The sequence below is a fragment of the Falco naumanni genome, chromosome 9 (assembly GCF_017639655.2).
Source record: "Falco naumanni isolate bFalNau1 chromosome 9, bFalNau1.pat, whole genome shotgun sequence".
Classification (NCBI taxonomy): domain Eukaryota; kingdom Metazoa; phylum Chordata; class Aves; order Falconiformes; family Falconidae; genus Falco; species Falco naumanni.
Window position 1 is genome coordinate 31,131,269 of NC_054062.1, and position 17,869 is coordinate 31,149,137.

General features: G+C 39.2%; 1 protein-coding gene across 2 annotated transcripts in view; it reads left to right on the forward strand.

The window, feature by feature from the left end:
- PRKG1 (protein kinase cGMP-dependent 1) overlaps positions 1 to 17,869 on the forward strand; it is a 504,212-nt gene that overhangs the window by 55,442 nt on the left and 430,901 nt on the right. For both annotated transcript variants that reach the window (XM_040607240.1, XM_040607238.1), the window contains exon 2: positions 11,868 to 12,034. In XM_040607240.1, coding sequence (XP_040463174.1) covers positions 11,868 to 12,034 — 167 coding nt within the window. The remainder of the gene's footprint in view (positions 1 to 11,867; positions 12,035 to 17,869) is intronic.

A 17,869-nucleotide genomic window follows, 5' to 3' on the forward strand; every position in this document is an offset into this window, starting at 1 on the left:
ATGATTGTGTGATGCAGTAGGAATTTCAAGTAAGGCAGTCAGATGAAATAGGAAGATGATCCTTAGTTGTAATGGGAACAAGCATTTCTGAGTTTGAAGATGGTGTGGGAAGGTGATGAGACATAAAGGTGGTGTGAAATTGGAGAGTAAGTACAGGGTAGTAACGCAAGGAAAAGAAAATAATCATAAAAGTACATCAGGTATTTGAGAAAACTTATTTTTGTGCTTATATGATGCCGATAAAGGTAACTTAATTCTTTCCTGACTCCTGGCTTGTCTTTTCTGTCACAGTTCTCAACCTCAAGACCTATTTCTTCTCTCCAATGCCCCCATTTAGAGCCTTCCTATGAACAAAAAGTTTTCTGTTAAGGACCTGGGCAGCAGTCTGGCAGCATGTTTTTATTCTGATTTATGGGAAGCAGGGGCATTGATAACTGCCCATAAGCAATAGCTTATGTTGTAGTAGTTACTCTTAAATTGGTACACAGCAAACAGTTTTATCTGCCACACATTACACATTAAAAGTATTTTGGGAGAAACATATATGACCAAGTTCCTGTTAGCACTCTTGCAGCAGTGTTGAAGTATGGGATACCGATGGCCAAGTGGTGTCTTCATTTGGATTTCAGGTGACACAACAAATCCTAGATCTAGGGTATCATCTGCAATAGTGGGTTCATTTTCCAGGCCCCACCATTTGAAGTTGTGTAAGAAGACCATCCCAGAGGCTTGAGGATTAAGGATACAATCCTTCCTAAAGCTTTTAAAGCTGACTTGCATTTCAGTCAGTAGAATTTGAGCAATCTTGATCTTTTCTCCAACATGTAATTCCTTGCGCTTTCAAATCCTCATTGCTGTGTGCATTCATGGATTTACCTACTGGCAAATCAGTATGTGTCTGTCTCCTTTTTCCATTATGCTTGTATGCGTGTTCACCCATAGTCTTTGCTTTTGTCATGGTTGGAAGGGAATTCCCTCCCGTGCCCTGATGCAGCAGCAACAAGCTACAGGTACATTTCATGCACCCTGTCTCTGAGAATGGAGCCTTGTTTGCTCTCTGCAGAGCCCATCCTGTGATGGTGAATATGTATGCTTCCCATCACCTGAGTCTCAGCAGGGAATCTTGAGTATTCCCGTCTTATTAAAGGAATGGCTTTCTTGGCTTGCTAAAGGAGGTAGAACAGCAATCTCCTTAATGCACATTGCTGTCTATCCTCAAGAAACAAGCAGTGCTCTTGTTTCTCATTGTCCTGTTTGTAAAGTGGAGAGCTTTCCCTTGGGAATACCTCAGCATCTCCCACACTGGGATTATGGCTTGCTAGGCCATAACACCAGTAGGTTACAACTGCTCGTAGGGGCAGGTCGCCTGACTGAGCGATCTCCAAAACTTGCTCAACGGGATCATTTCCCCAGTAAGCATGCCATTCCTTAGCTTCAACTGAGCAGGACACGTTTGTGTTGCTGCATCCTTCTTTTACTGTCTTATGTCCATTCCTGTTAGCATTCCCTGAAGAAGACAAGTGATGCCATGAAATGTGAGGTTACTGGTATGCAGCTTGAGCAAAATACCCTCCCATTTGCAAGAAATATGATGTTTCCCTTTCAATATCCTTTCAGGCTGAAATTCCTGGGGAGCATTCAGCTCCTCTGGAGGCCACTTATTTTAATCAAAGAAGGGCAGTTTCCTGAAGTCCTTAAAAGCTCTTCATCTTTTCCTTGACTTCCATCTGAATTTGGTGCCTTTCTTTCTGAATGTCATATTTGTCACTGTTATTCTTCAAAACAATTCTTTCTGACTTGTGTTTATACGTGGCTGGATGGGATGGAATAGGTTGCGGATGTCCGTAGAGTTTGTCTCATATAGTTCATGGCAATTAGGGAAATTTCTCTGAATCCCCTGCACATCTCTTGCCTCCTGTGGATGTTTTACTAGGTAGTCTGAGACTTTATGAACATTTTGTCCTGAGACTGCAACTTTCCAAGCTTGGGATCGTGTTGGCTTTTTTTGTGAGAAGTCTGCTTCTCTGGAGGTGCTCACCTCATGCTGCTCTCACACCTGCTTTGTAGCTGAGTATCCTTGCTGTGGCCCTTGGACTGCAGTCCCACCTGCAGCGTCTCTACATGGTGACAGTGCCGAAGTCTGCATCCTTCTGCTTCAGGGTTTCAGTACCTTTTTTTTGATTCAGCCAAAGGCAGCATCACAAGCCTGAATTCTTAGTAGGCTTCCTAAAACAAGATTAGCAAGAGCATTTCTGATCAAAAAAGCATCTTACATGAGGCAGTTGCTGTTGGGATGTTCTTAAAAATTCAGCGGATAGTGACAGTCAATGCTTATGCAATAGAAATACAAGCTAGAAGATAATATTTTGAAAGTGGCAATCTCGCCCCAATCTGACTTTTTAAAGGGAAAGAAGCTGTCAGTGGTACTGCTCTGCTAAGAGTCCCAGCCTCCCCACTTTTCCACAGATACCTTATGAGCTTCCTGCTGCTGTTCGTTCTCCATTTAAACGTTATCAGGTTGTATGGTTGTTTAGTGTTCATATGGTCCGCTAAATAGTTCTTGCCTGTTGTGATCTACTGTATTAGCAGCCTAGACAGAGCCTGCGTGGTGGTGCTCCCACAGCTCTGCTCAGTATTGCTGTATCCCAAAGTGAGCTTTCTGTAAAGTAGGAACATTGGCATTACTTGCCTTCAAATCCTTGTGCATTGCTCCTTGGCGCTGGATGGAGTGTGTCTTATTTAGATAACGTACACATCTTTCAAATATTTGTGTCTCAAAGCATGGCTGCTAACATCAGTCCTTTTACTGACTCTTAAAGAAGGAAGAAATACTTCTTCCTAAAATCGCTAAGAATGTTTATTGAAAGACTAAGGCTTCAAGGGCTTGTCTGCATTCTGCTGTTGAACACCTATGGCATTTAAACTGGAGACTTCTCCAGGTGACTGAAAAGCAAGAGCTGAAGCAGCTTTCCTAGTGACAGTAACATCTGTCAAAAGTGTTAAGTGAATCAGAGTATATGCCGTTACAATCTCTGTCACTTTCCTCCCCCTCCCCCATACATCCCATTTTCTGTGAAACCCCTTCCTAAATTTACACTGGAATCAGCTATATATTTATGCTGTCACGACAATGTTCATTTTTGATTTTCTTATGCCGAGGAGGAGCAAAGTGCTTTTGCAGAGCGCAATCATTTCACCTGGACAACACTGCATTTAGAAGTTTGCAATGTGTTAGTAGCCTCTAATACAAGAGACAAGAATGAGCTGTCTTTGCTCAGAGGATCTCTTAATTGGATTTCTGCATCTATTTAAATTAGGTTATCATCCACTTGGCAGATTTCCTGCTTATTCCACCAAGGTGAAGGCCATCTCCGTAGTGGCTATCAGTCACTTTCTTCTCCAGGGCATCTGAATGTAGTTCTCTGTCTGCATGGTCATTTATCACTATGAAGCCAGGCAGACCTCAAAATATGCTAATAAACTTTGGGGAACTTTTTCTAGTTGCCATTTAGCTAGACTCCTCATACCAGTTTCCAGTCAGAGTTCACTGTGTGGAGCTGCCAAGAGTGGAAGCATACATGGATAATTGTTTGGTTGATGGAGCCACTCTTGCCTTTTAGAGTAGGTGGTTCTCTTCAAGATATATTGTCGTGACCTTCAAGATGTGTTGTCTGGATCTCTGTGACTCAATTTTGGTAACTGAAATGTTCCTGGAGGGGTTGGATTGTTTCTGGATCCCTTGATGTTGTGACATATGGGTACATATGTTTTCTTTGCTATTTTTGTCGGTGCAAAAAGTCCAGCTCAGTTGCACTGGATGTGAACACCAAAACTGTGATATGCATTGGGATAACACCCTTCAAAAAACAATTTTTTTGGCCAGACATCTCTGAGAGACAGCCCATTCCTCCATCATGACTTTGCTATGTGTTTTCACCTATAATTAGCTGCCGAAATCTTCTACTGTTTGCTTCAGGTAATAAGTAGCTGCTTGATCCTGTTTGGAGGAATTGATAGTGGCTTCTCAAAATGAAGCTCATGTGGGAGTTCCTTGGGGGTGTCAGATATTTCAGAAGTAGGCAAATTGTGTTGGCAAGAGCTGACTTTTTTTTTTTTTTTTTTTTTTTCTGAGCTTGCCAACGTTTCCAGTATCTAAACCTGGGGTTTTGTAGGATGCAAAATACTAGCCTAGAAAAGGGTGGTAAGATCTGTGGGGTGAGACATATTAAAATGCAAGAGTTAACCAACTCTTGCCTACAGTATTTTTATACTAACAACAGTTTTCAGCATAGTTGAAAGGAGACTTTAGTGTTTTTTTTTCTTAAATTATTTTGCTTTTTAAATGTCAAATGCCGAAATATGACATAATGAACAGCAGTGTAAATTTTTTACTGATATATTTAGAAATCCTAAGTGGAGCGTTTGATCAACACGGTCTCTACAGAGCAACTCGATTCTGCAACTGGAAGTTGTAGTTAAGTCCAAGAAATATGAAAATGAGGAGGTGGTTTTTCTTTTTCACAGGTTTAGATCAGGGCATAGTTACTTTCCCTGTTGCTTGTCTCTTTAATCAAAGTCTCAGTTTAAAAGAATTTTAGTGTACTCTTCTGAAGAACATTCTTCTATCCAACTATGTACTAACAGTCTTGGCTGAAGATGCTTAAGGTCTTACTCGGAAATTTCCTTTTGCAACTTGAAGTTGATGCTGTGGGTTGTATGTTGTGGAAAAGCAAGCAATGTAAAGAAAATCCACAAGTACATTTAAGGGCCTTCATGTTATTCAGTCCCGGACTTGAATCTTACTCTTATTCCCAGTTAATGAGACAAGAATAGTTCACTGGAGTTATATTTAAAATTCCCTTTAAGAAACATTCAAGGCGGTCATTATCCATAGCCAAAACAAACAGCTAATGTAGAGTTATCAACTATTAATGGCATTACAGTGCAAACAAGACCCAGATTTTACCGAAAGGTCTGTGCTATTCTGTACTGTCCTGCTTCTGGTTGTAAGTTGCAAAAGAAGATCCATTTGTGTGCTTGCAGTCTTTAGTATTGAAAGACATTATCCAGTATTATGCACTTCAGAAAACAACAGTTCCTACTGCACTGCTGTCATGCAAAAAGTATATACTGCCTTACGCTGCAGGTGTTTCTTACTGCCTTTAATTCAAAACCTTCTAGAGCAGTTGGGGGGGACCTCCACCTTTCTGTGATGGACTTGGCACAAATAATTTATCTAACAACATAAGCACTTTGGTTGCAAAACCAGCTTTCCTGAGGACTGTGGACTTCAAATTGGTGGTTGAGGGATAATCATCTTGGAAGGTTCTACTTTCTCCCTCTATTTCTCACATAGGAACCTAAGCGATAACTGCAATACGTAATGCAACCTGTTGAGAAGGGATGAGTGCAACGAAGAGATCTCAACTGTTGTCTCTTGTTGACAGTCATTTTGATATCACTGAGGCTTTATGATTTTTGGTTGTTGTTTTTGAACCTCTGTATGTTTGGCCAGGCCACAGTATTCATAAACAGCCAAGAAAGTTAAGTATGCAGATGAATAGACGTCGGATCTGTGGCCACTTGGTGCATTGAGTATTTCTATAGGAAGCAACAGCAATTTTTAGTAAGGTTTCTGTATCTATATATTCACTACTTTTTAGAAGGTGGGGCCTATTCTTTGTGGAAGGGAGCATCTCTGTGGAGATTTAAAAAAACATTTAAAAAATTATTTAACTTGTCCATTCTTGATGTCACTGTCCTCAGTGATTAAACATAACAGCCTTCCATCAGAGATTTACTTTAGTTTTGTTGGTTAAAGTGACAAAAAGGTTCATAATTGGTAACTCCAGTGTTTTGTTGTTAACTAGACTGGGAACACAAACACTGAGGTCCTATTCTGGAGCAGCATGCAAGTGTATGTTCTCATCCATCTTACATACTCTTTTAAGTACACAAGGACTTAAAAACATCACTGAAAGCTCTGTGAATGTGGACTTGGAGTGGAGAGCTTCCCCAGACCTGCTAGAAACTTGCAGCCTTTGCTTTTTGTGTTACTTGGATACTAGATAACCCCTTATGAAATGGAGGTATGTCTTGATATAACTTAAAAAACCCTCTGTTTAGCACTTTTTGCAGTGTATTCCTATCCTGGTGAATAGTTTCTGGAAATCAGGAGCAGTTGTAATACTTGGCCATGTTTTCTCTTTGTAAAGAAGTACTTACCACCCCACCCCCATTTTGCAGAAGTAAACACTTCTAAACATTTCACGGTATGGATTTTGAAACAGATGGTTGTTGTAAGGATTGCCTTGACTCTTGCATTGCTGCTCATTCTGGGTCAGAGGCTGCAGATTTTTTTCCCTGTTTCTTATCTACTGAAATCAGCTTAATTAATTGTGGAGTGTTATGGATATGGAAGCTCCCAAAAAAGCAGTGCTTGGGTATGAATTTCTACAAATATGCTTGATAGGTGTAGTTGGTGGATAGATCTAAAGGATGTACCCATATACTTAATTGGATTTTTACAGCAGCGATGAAACATCACAAAAAAGATGCCATGGGTTGTAGTAATTTTGAGCAAGGTTTATCATATGAGTAAATTTTGTTGGACTTGATACTGTTAATCTTTTCAAACCTAAATGATTCTATGATTCTAAATAAGGAGTTCTAATCTCCCAGGAAGCTGCACTTTTACTGCTTTAAACTTCAGTTCTGGCAGTGAGCTCTGTGTCTCTGCTTGGTCAAATTCCTGTAGATATTTCCTTCCTAAATATGGGGGTTTAGGTCTTTAGTAGTAGTTGGCAGACTCTTGATGGGGGAGGCTGTAGAAAAAACATTCTTCCTCCCCCCCATTAGCATTGGCATAAAAGTTCATATTGAAAAGTTTTATTTAAAGTTGGGAGAGAGGAGCAGCTAAAGAAAAGGTCTTGTGTATTTTTTTCTTATTGACTATTAATACAAAATGTACTTTTTCTTTCCCTTTTTTGAGACCTCTTCCAGCCTGTCTGCCCAGTACCTTGCTTTTCATTTTTCTTGCTGGTAGTTTAGAATTGTTTTTGTACATAGCTGTGGTGGTATACTTGTGAACACCATAAATTTCAGATCTGCTTCCAGCTGTTCTGTGTCAGTGTTGTCCAAATTGAATGTTTATTTTCTCCTATTCTTGATCCACCTCTTTTTAGTTAACTCTTTTCAGCAGTTGATTTGGAGAATGATACCTGTGTTGCTACCACTGCGCCCTTTGAACTGCAGGTTCCTGCAGACTCCATTACAAACTGGTGCTGTACCAGCACCCAACGTGCCAAGGAGGGCTTTGTGTTTCTGTAAGCATCTCTAGATGTATACGGCAGTAGTCTTTCCACCTATAATTAAATTATTCCTTTCCTTAAACTCAGCAAGCAGCTTTTCCAATATTGAAATAAGACCTTTTGGGATAAGATTAACTTTTTGTTCTAGTATTTATTGTATGTGCTGGAAGATACGGATGTAGCATTGAGGAATTTTTTTTTTTCCTTGCTGTGGATGAAGAGCCTGAAATGCCTGTTCATCCTGCTCTTTGTAAAATGTAAATTACTGTCAAGATAACAACAGGCTGTAATACAGGCTTTGGTATTTTATTATGTACACTGCAAACATTAACTTTGCTTCTTATCCAGGGCTGCATAACATCTCAGGCTTTTTTTCGCATCTGTTAGAAACCCAGATTTTTATCTTCTGCCTTCATGCTTGATGAGTAGCCAATGGATGTTAGTAGCAGGATTCTGGGCAAAACACTTGTCCAAATCCTGCATTTTATGGCCACTGCAATACAGCACACTTTTAATATGAGCCTTTTCCAGCACAGCTGAAACACGGCTTCTGTGCAGAGCCCCTGCCTGCCGAGACAGAAAATGTGGCTGATTATTTTCCCAGGCATCTTGCTGCTCCTGAGCTGTCATGTTGGTGGGGTTGGTGGCTGGATCTGATCTGGCTGGTGGACTGAAGCAGCCCCCAGTACAGGACTGGGTGGTCTGTGAATTAATGCACGTTTATATGCTTTTCTTCTGAGAGGCAGTCATTTCCAGGTTTTTAAGTATGTTGTATGAAACTTCTTAAGGTGCTTTTAGCATGATTTCTGCAAATTAGAATGAAATTAGCTTGTTCCTACTGTTGCCTTATTAATTACCGTGATGGACTTAAACTGATTTGGGGAAGGATGTGTTGCAGAGGACTGTGCCCACATGTTTTCTGTGTGGTGTTTTGTTTTTTGTTTTTTTAAATTGTTCCTCAAGTCTCCATCACATTTGATCATTAATCTTTAAAAAAAAAAATATATATATATAGTGATGGCTTTGTGTCAGGTTCCTACCTCTGCAGAGATGACAACTACTTTCTACTCTAAATGACCCTCTGCATTAGGAGCTGTTCGACAGTGCTAGAGTAAATAGTCTTGAAAATGCCCCTTCTTAAAAGAGGATCATCTGGGAATAGACCCAGTCCCTTATAAATACTGTAGTTGATTTTGTTTGCAGATTGTTTCTATTAGAATCTTGACTCAGAAAATACAGAATAAACACTATTTTAAAATAAAAGGTAATGAAACAGCTGTATCTTGTGTAAACCACTTGCAATGGCAGGAGTGTGTTTTTGACCATTTTAAATAGCTTTTAGTATCGATTCAGATATAGCTATATTAAGTGGATATGTGGTACATTTGTGTATTCAACATCTGGGACATATGCTGTTTTAAAATAATAATAATGATTAAGAAATGGTGTAGTTTAGAAAAGCATTTGTTATGGCATAGTTGTGAACTGTGAGTTAATTTATATGCTTTGAGTTTCATTTCATATAAAAAAAATACAAAAGAAAAAAATATTGTCTACCTGAAATTTCACTTGTGAATTATATTGAAAGAAAATGGCTTAATAAAATAATGTAGAAGTTGCTGAAAGCCTGGCATGTGCAAATATGTGAGAATGGCAATTTTACATTGCATGAATAATTTTTTTGGAATTATTGGAGTGACGAATATTTTCTTGCAGGGGGACAATAGAGTAACTCTTATTGTAGCTATGACAATGTATTTTTAGAATCAACTAATTTTTAAATATGTCAAACCGAGCTTTTTATTTATTTTTAAAGATGGATGGAATATTTCCTGATGAGGTTTGTAGCTTACAAACTGTGAAGTGTGGTTTAGTCTCATGCGAATACACTCATAAATACGCAGTTAGAGTGCAAAGTGCTTGCTCCTACAGTCGGTGCTGTTTACGGGCAGCTGGAGGTGCTTTTTTGTTATACTGTGTTCTTTGTATTTGAAGTCTCATTTTAACTAATTATCCTTAACTAATAATATCTATTTTGGTTACAGTCAAGCGTGACTGAGTTATTATCCAGACCATTCTATGGAGATACTTAATTTTAAGATGCTAGGATGTGGCAGAGATGAAACTCTGTTATTAATGCCCTAGCCAGTGTGTTTTTCTTCTTAATAGATTTATTTTTTATTGTTGTTAAAAGGGTTTGAATGACTTGGTGGGTCTTTGAGCTTTAATTTCTGTGATATTTCCATGTGGAAGAGCAGAGGCTGTGAGTCAGTTGGTTCAGATGTAGTCTTAGACTGTGACAATAGCTCATGAATTTCCTAAGTTTGTTCATGTTGTGTATGTTTTGGGGCTTTTCCCCAGAATAGACTTCTAATGGATTTTCCTAGCTGTGTGCGGTTCCTTCACTGTTGTTTAGACCGAATTTCCTAGATCCCTTTCAAATCCTTCTACTTGATTCCAACAAGAGCAGCATTGTTTTTTGCTGAGGGCCTCTAAATTAACAGGAGAGGTCTGACTTGAACCATATCTGAATTCCCTTCAGTCTCTTGAGGATATTCTTGCAAACACTCCATTTGAAAGGCTGACTTTATCAAGGAGAAAAGCCTCATTTTGAGCCTTGGAATGAAATAAATGGCTGAAATTGTAATGCTAGTTGATATGACTAATGTGAAAGCTTTTATTATGCTTTCTTCTTCAGCAGGCAGTTTGAGTAATGCTAATAATTAGTGCCTTTGTTAGAAGGATTTGGGGGATCTGTGGGGGTGGCTAAGACCAAAAGAACAGTACTGAGTCAGGGCAGAGCATAGGAGGCATAGTCTTGCCCTAGCACAGGAGGAGGGAATAAGGAAATAGGTTTATCTGTCATCTGGTCAACCTCACAAATTACCAGCTTCTTGCATTACTGAAAGCAAGGAGTAATATAGATGTAGGTTTTTCTGGTGTTTTTTATTTTCATGCACAAGGAATTGGAGTGACAGTATGTGGTGTCAAATTAAATTTCTCAAGAGCCAAACAGTTGTAGCAGTCTGAGTCTGTGTTTTGCAGACAGGACTTGAAAAGTCTGGTCTGCTTTCCATCCTGTGCTTTGCCTGGGTCAGTGATGATGGACTCTGATGTAAAGTAGCATGTTTTTTTGAAATAACGTCAAAACTACTGAAAGCATAAAAAACTTCTCTAAATGTTAATGAATTGAATCTGTGCTATGTATAACCTTGAGGTATACTTTAAAAGGACTGTAGCATAGTATCTCCAAGGCTGTCTGGCTGGTTTTGGGCTTCTGAAGTCTCAATTTGGCTCTTTTCCAAGAAGACATGATCTATTAATCTATTTTTCTTTGAAAACCTTGTTTCATATTCATATTTTAAAAGCATAAAACTTCTGAATGTGCAAGCTCTGCTCTGCAGGTAGCTGTCATCTGCCTGGGCTATGTTCACATTAGCAAATAGTTCAGCCCACAGAATTGGAGCTTCGGAGTGAGAAATAAAGGGCTGAGGACCTGGTGTCATAGATCTAATTTAGCATTCTCATTTGTTCATTTGTGCAAGTTGCTTTAGGAATTTTTTGCAAAATGTCATAACATGGTGGTTATGCTGCATTAGCAGGTGGATAAGTTGAACTTGACAGTCTGAAGGGAAGATTGGAGAGCTCACCTGAGCATGACTCACCATGTTGCGAGTACTTTAGTTGTAGAAATTGAAAGAATCTCAGGAAAATCAGGAAAAAGTGGTGGTGTTGCACGTTTTTTGTCGTAACATGATGCTGGCAGAGACACTTCTAGAGGTAACGGGTTGTATTACATACCCATTTGGGTAGTCTCCCAGAGAATGTGTGAACTTTGAATTCTGAAGTTGGTATGCTCACAAACAACTCCTTCCCTACTCAACTTTGTGAAGTGGCTACTAAGAACTCCAAACTTCCAACCTGACCACATACCAAACTAAAACTGCAGGCATAATTCTGTGCACACAGAATATACAATGTAACTTCGGAATTTTCCTTTTAGTCACAAAGAAATGATTTAATGGTGGTGTTACTCCTGTAGCAGTGGTGCCTCCTCTGGTGAATATAATGGCCTTTGCTGTTCGAGTAATACTGAAAGACAGTGCGGTATCATGCTTTTGTGTGCTTCAGTTTGTATAATTTAATAGAAAATATAATAAACTAAGTCATAAGTTCTTTAACTTCTTGTTTGTATTTCCTTTCAGTTTTGTATATGGAAGATACTTCAAGTAGCCATGTTATTCTTTGGTGTTATTACAGATGAGAAACTTGTAGCTAAAAGAGGATCTTGCAATCACATGAAATCTATTTTTATTTCAATTGTCGATGTATCTAAACCTTATTTACAAAAAATAATTTCAAGTTAACATTTCTGTAATTATTTTTTTACTACTTTGCACATAGACTTCATCAGTTTTTTAGGAAAATACTGAAATTCTGGATTTTTTTTCCAAGAAAATACTCATTGGAGCACCATGTGGTTGTGCTGAAGTTCCCATGCTATTAATCAGCTCAGCTGTTGGCCATGCGGATAAATCTTGTCTTTTTTTGCCACAGGTCCAAGGAGCTAATAAAGGAAGCGATCCTTGACAATGACTTCATGAAGAATCTGGAATTGTCTCAGATCCAGGAGATCGTGGATTGTATGTATCCCGTGGAGTATGGCAAAGACAGCTGCATCATCAAGGAAGGAGATGTGGGTTCCCTGGTGTATGTCATGGAAGGTATGATTTTAAAAGCTGATACTTATTTCCTTTTTTTCAACACATATAGAGACAAAAATGTTGTCTAAATATGGTTGTTGAAAAATTGTGTGGACTAATTTTACCTGGAAAATTTTTGACTAGATTTGTGTGCCTCCCTATATAAAGAAATAGGGTGAAAGCTGTTAACCTTGCACTGAGATCTGTTGGAATAAACTAAATCCACTGAATATAGTTCTTTGGCTTTGAGGCAATATCAATGGTTTGTTATATAAATTAGGGACTTAACAGAAATAATGGTGTTATGGAAGAGGAAATGACTGTAAAACAAGGAGAATGTGGTCATGGTTTGCTGCCTTATTGTGGGGACAAACTTAGAAATGTTGATAAAGCACATGGGGCACTCTGCAGAAGCAATGCATTGTGTAATAGAAAATGTTATTTTTCTGTCTTGTGCACAAAGTAAGTGTAGCATCTGCAGTTTAGCACATCTGATTTGTCACAGTATGTGTTGTAGCAGAGTTTTGTTTTCTTGGTGGAACATGAGAGCAATGGATATTCTGCTGTTCTTGGCAGCCATCAGGTTTCTGAAAATCTTATAATGGAATTGGTGTTGCCAGCGACCTGCTTCTCCAAAATGTCAGCTATTTGCGTGTTATATCTTATTCTTTCCAAGTTCTCTAACTCTTCACGTGTCAAATTGAGCATATTTTATATGTTTTTTTTTTAAAGGAAGTGCATGTTCATCTGTAGGAGTTACTAAGCTTGATCAAACCTCGTGTCCGTCTACTACAGCATCCCTCTTCTGAGAGTAACTGATAAGGAGTTTTGAGTCAAATTTCACTGTTTGAATTAAGAAAATGCAGTGAGCAAATTCTGTTTGATTTGGTACAATGCAAATGGATAAATGCTTATAAAATTCTTCTTGCTGCTTACCAGAGCCATCTCATAGGCTTGCAAGCATTTTGGCCAGATAAGACCTGAGGGGAATGGAGGTTTCTTGCTTGCCTGTATCTTTTGAGCAAATATATGAAAACTACAGGTTATGTATAACTTGCGTGTTTGTATGTATGTGTACATGTGTAAATTCATTTCTTAAATTGTTCTTTTAAACAAAAATATTTTCAAGGCAGTAAGCCACCTTTTAAATGCGGTTTTCTGCCAAACTCTTAATGTTGTATAGTTGCAAATGCTTTTTGCTGGTTTCCCAAAACAGCTTTAATGTTCTGTCCTTTTAAGGTGAAGTTCTTTCTCAAGTCACAGGTTTAATTCCTTTGGCTTCTCATATTTTCCAATTTTGCATATTCAGATGGCATTTTGCATTATGAAGTAGGCTATGGGGGATGCCAAAGCAAATTATATGTTTCCACCCCCAGCATTACATGGAAAGATTTAGGTTTTTCAGGCCTCCATTTAAATACAGAGACGACTTGGATGAGGTGCAGAATCTGTTCTATCAACAACTGCTTTAAAATTATATTTGAATAATACTGTTTTTATAGTAAAAATGTGGAGGTTTTTCACTGCACGGCTCTATGCTTGCTTCCCAAACAATGCCACATCAGAGGCATGCTTACAGTATATTTGCTTCATGACTGGTTTTGGGTGTTTCCTTTAAAGTTGTCCCTTGAAAAAGCCCGTAACAACAGCACACTGTCTAAAGTGTATACTCATCTCCTGCTCAGCCTCTTCATATTCTATGGAGAGGATTTTGGAGGGAAGTTCTGGGCAGAGCGGTTTCCACCATGGTTGGGAGTATTGAACACTGTTTGGTACTCAGATGATCCTTTGTTTGACAATCTGATGATGATGTACTAGTAGTGTCAATTCCTTGAATTTACCAGATGTTTCTAATTGTTGGTCCAAACTCTGTGACTGAATTCTTGATTCTTGTTTTCTAAATGAAATGTGTGTCAAAGACAACTTTTGTGTCTTTTGGGCACTTCAGCTTATTCTTGCTTTTCTGGCAATCCAGCCCTCTATGTATGAGGGCATGACTTGGCTCTCCCCCAGCTTTCGGTTGGTCTTGTAACTTAATTTAAGATTATTTAGATAGCTCCGTAAATATGCATAATGCTTTACAAACAAAATTATGAAGAGTTTATAGTCTATGTTTAGACATAATGCAATGAGTGATGATGAAGTAATGGAAATGGAAGAAGATGTTATCAAATGGGTTGGATTATAATTATGAGAACAGGCTCACTCATCATTTTGGCTCATCATTCTGTGTCCTGTCGGTTATTAACATGCCCCACCACCCCCCAACTACACTACAAGCATTATTCTTTACAAAACTATACTGAAGAAACCCATACTTGTGAGTATGAGAGGTATATTCTTTTCTCAAAAATCTAAATGCTGTGTTTCCTCCATTAATTACTCTCTTTCCTTACTTGTACTTATAGCCATGATTAATATAAATAAAAATTGCTCATGTAGAGCATTTGATAACCAATACTCTTATGCTTGTTCATAATTTACGATTCACTGTTTAAATAGAGCCTCTTACCAGAAGATTTATATATATATAGTCTGTTATATATTGGTGATGCTTCCTTAGACATATTTTAAATAATAATTTTAATTAAGATAGATTTGAAAACATCTATCATTTTCACTGTTACTTTCTGCATTCTCTTTTATTGTGGTGAAGCAGCAGTAGCGTCTTAGTTTTCCCCTCTAGACATGAGGACTCTGCTAGTCCTGGTGAGACCTTTGTAACTACAATCCTTGATTATTTTGGTTCTTTACCATGGATGTTAAAATTCATACATATGTGACACTCACTGAGCTTGGTGAACCTTAAAAGGCTGGATAATAGTAAGTGTTGACCTCTTGGCTCTTTCTTCTTCATTGTGGCTTGATGATGCTTTCCGAATGTAATTGCAGGTTTGCTACATTCCTTGGGTGGGAATGGCTGTAGCATTGTACCTCAGCAAAGAGTCAGGAGAAGGCTTGATTCCACTTGTCCATGTTGTCTTTGGTTCTAGCAGAAAGGTAATTTCATGCTGTCCAGTACTGGCTCTATGTATGCAGTCATTTTTTATTTGTGTATTTGCCCAACACTACCCATGCTAGTGGGCTTGACTTTTTCCCCTCCAGTCACATGCTCCCATGCATGTGATGACAGGGTTAAAACTTTGTATTCTTTGTCCTATTATTCCATATCATACCTCATATTTCCTGCCCTCCCTGTTTTGTTTTTTTTGTTGTTTGTTTGTTTTTGTTATCAGGAGCGAGAACAGTACCGGTACAAACAGGTTGGACTCTAGAAATGAAAATTTGGCTAATACAGTGAAGCTTGAGAAAAGATAGGTTATCAAAAACACAAGAACATCTTTCATACATCCTATTATTCAACCTATTATGTGTCAAACTGTAAAGCTGGGCAGGGAGAAGTGCATCACAGTACAGGTTGATAGGAGGGTGCTGTAAATTCTGATTTAGATGGGGAGAGGAGGAAGCTGAAGGAAATGTTCTTGGGAGTAGAAATGGTGAGGTGGTACTAGTGGGAAGTCAGAATGAGGCACTGACTTCTCTGCAGCATGCTGGATAGAGACAAGTGTTGAGTTTGACAGGTAGGAGTGTGCCTTTGACATGTGCCATGCTTCAGCTGGTTTGGATTTTGTTCATTGGTCTCAACAGGAGGGAAGCACCCATCGAACTGAGGAGCTGTCAATCTAAACACCCTCTGGCCTGGACATGTGCTAATCTGGGAGCTTGTTTTTAGGGGTGTTTGTGTAGAATAGCTCCTAAATTGTGCAAAGCTAAGGGAGATGTGTGGTTAGTCTAATCCTCTAAACCCAGTAGCTGCTAATACACTCAATCACCTCTAAAAGAGGAGACTGCCTCAGTCCTGGTAGACTTCGCTCTCCTGGGTGTGCATCTGTACTTTCTGGACTGCCTCTGCGTTTCTTGAATCTGAGAAGTTTGATGCAAGGAATTTAGTTGGGTTTTTTGTGATCATCGTCATCCCTGTCCCCGTCCCCCAACCCTATTTTTTTTTATGGTTTGGATTTTTTTTTGAAAGTCATTGGAATACAGGTAAGATTTAACTGGAAACTTGCCTAGTTTTCTTGTGGGCTCCTGCCTGGGCTTTTATAAGATACAGCCTTGAGGAACTATAGAATGAGAGTTATGCTTGTTGGAGAGTCGTTCTGGGTCCTTCTGTCCAAGACAGCCTGGCAGCACTGAGGCAGATAGGATCCTAGGTATGAAAGCCCAAGGACTGCTGTTTTTACCAGGTCTGAAGCCTTGGAAATACTGGTTTGTCCTGAATTTGGGCTCTTGTTCAGCTTTCGGTTGGTAGCAAGAGAAGAAAGTTGTAGGTCAGGAGCTGAAACTGAAATTTCTCAGCAAGCGGAATCCCAAATTTAGGGTTACTTTGCTTTTAGTAAGTTTAATAAGCTTTTTTTGTTGTTGTTCTGGGCTGACTCTAGCCATAGTCTGTGTCTTGCTGGTCAGGTTTCCACCTCTAGGAAAATAACCGCCCCCAGTTTACCTGCTTTAGACTTTCAGGACTACTGCTGGCTCCACTGTATCCCAGTCTTTGAAACACTTTATTTCTCTAGCTTCATCCTGCGTGTACTGTTACTTAGTTTAGTCCTTTGGGGTAGGTGGGTCTGATGGACTTGCGGCACACACCACTTTAGAGATGCCTTACGTATTAAATGCAGATAGTCAGGGATACATTTGTCCAGTTAACAGAATTCTTTAGGTTGATGCCAACTTATTTCTTCCAGAGAGGAGGGAAACTTTCAGGAGGTACCTACAGTGAGGCACAGCAACCTGAGGGGCTCCGTTAAAGGCACTATTAGATAGGTGCCAGGGTGGAGAGAAGGTATCATCGCAATCGGAGCCCCGTGAAAAGAGATCTCCTTATGGCTTTATACCTTACCTGACCTCAGGCAGGGTTTTTGCTGTTTACAGACTGTTCTTTGCATTTTAAGTATTTCTGTTCCTTAGCAGCCGTGCTGTCATCAGGTATCTGCATGATCATTAAATAGTAACACAAACGAGGTCCTGTGGCTGTGAAAGACTTCTTAGAACAGAGACCTTGATTAGGATGTGGAGAGCTTTTGGATTTGGGTGGTCGTAGCAACGTGTGTTTCCTGAGTAGTGTTTTGTACAAGTTGAGTATTTCTCTTCCCCTCCAAAGTTTTCCCTATAGCTGTACAGGAAGGAAGCTGTATAATGGACTTTTGAGGCAAATGGCACGTGTCTGTTTGTCTTGGGTGGATCTCATGAACTACGAAAGAAGGATCTATGTGAAGTAGTAAGGTAGGAACTGGTATTTCATCAGGTTCTGAAATAATCTGGGGCAGGGAACACCCCTGAATTCTCCTATGTTCACTAAGCAGCAAGAAAACCCTGTAGCAACGGAGGGAAGACACAGTCACTCAATATGAGTGATCAGCAGACTTCCTTTATTGTACCTTACAGTCACCTTTTATGCTTTGTTATAATTAGCTCATACATATTACAAAAGTTAAGCTCATTATTGGTTAGTTGCCTAAATATCAAGCCTGCCCCTAGTTTCTCTTCCGTAGTTATCTGTTCCCACCTGTAACATTCTTTTCCCACCGCGATCTTCCTGTTATTGTGTAACAAGAACAGCCAAGGATAGTGTATTTTTGCTTTAATTCAGATAATCTGAGAGCGATGTGCATTTTTGTCCAGCCAGCTGGACTATGTCTATGTGAACTTTTTCAGCTAGCCAGTTATCCACAAAACCCCACAACTTTTGTGTATTAAATTAATTGGGTGAAGAGATGCCCTTATTCTCTAGCAACACCAAAAAAATTCCCTTGTAGCTGTGCTCTGAAGGTGGAAATTAACTTATTTATTATATAA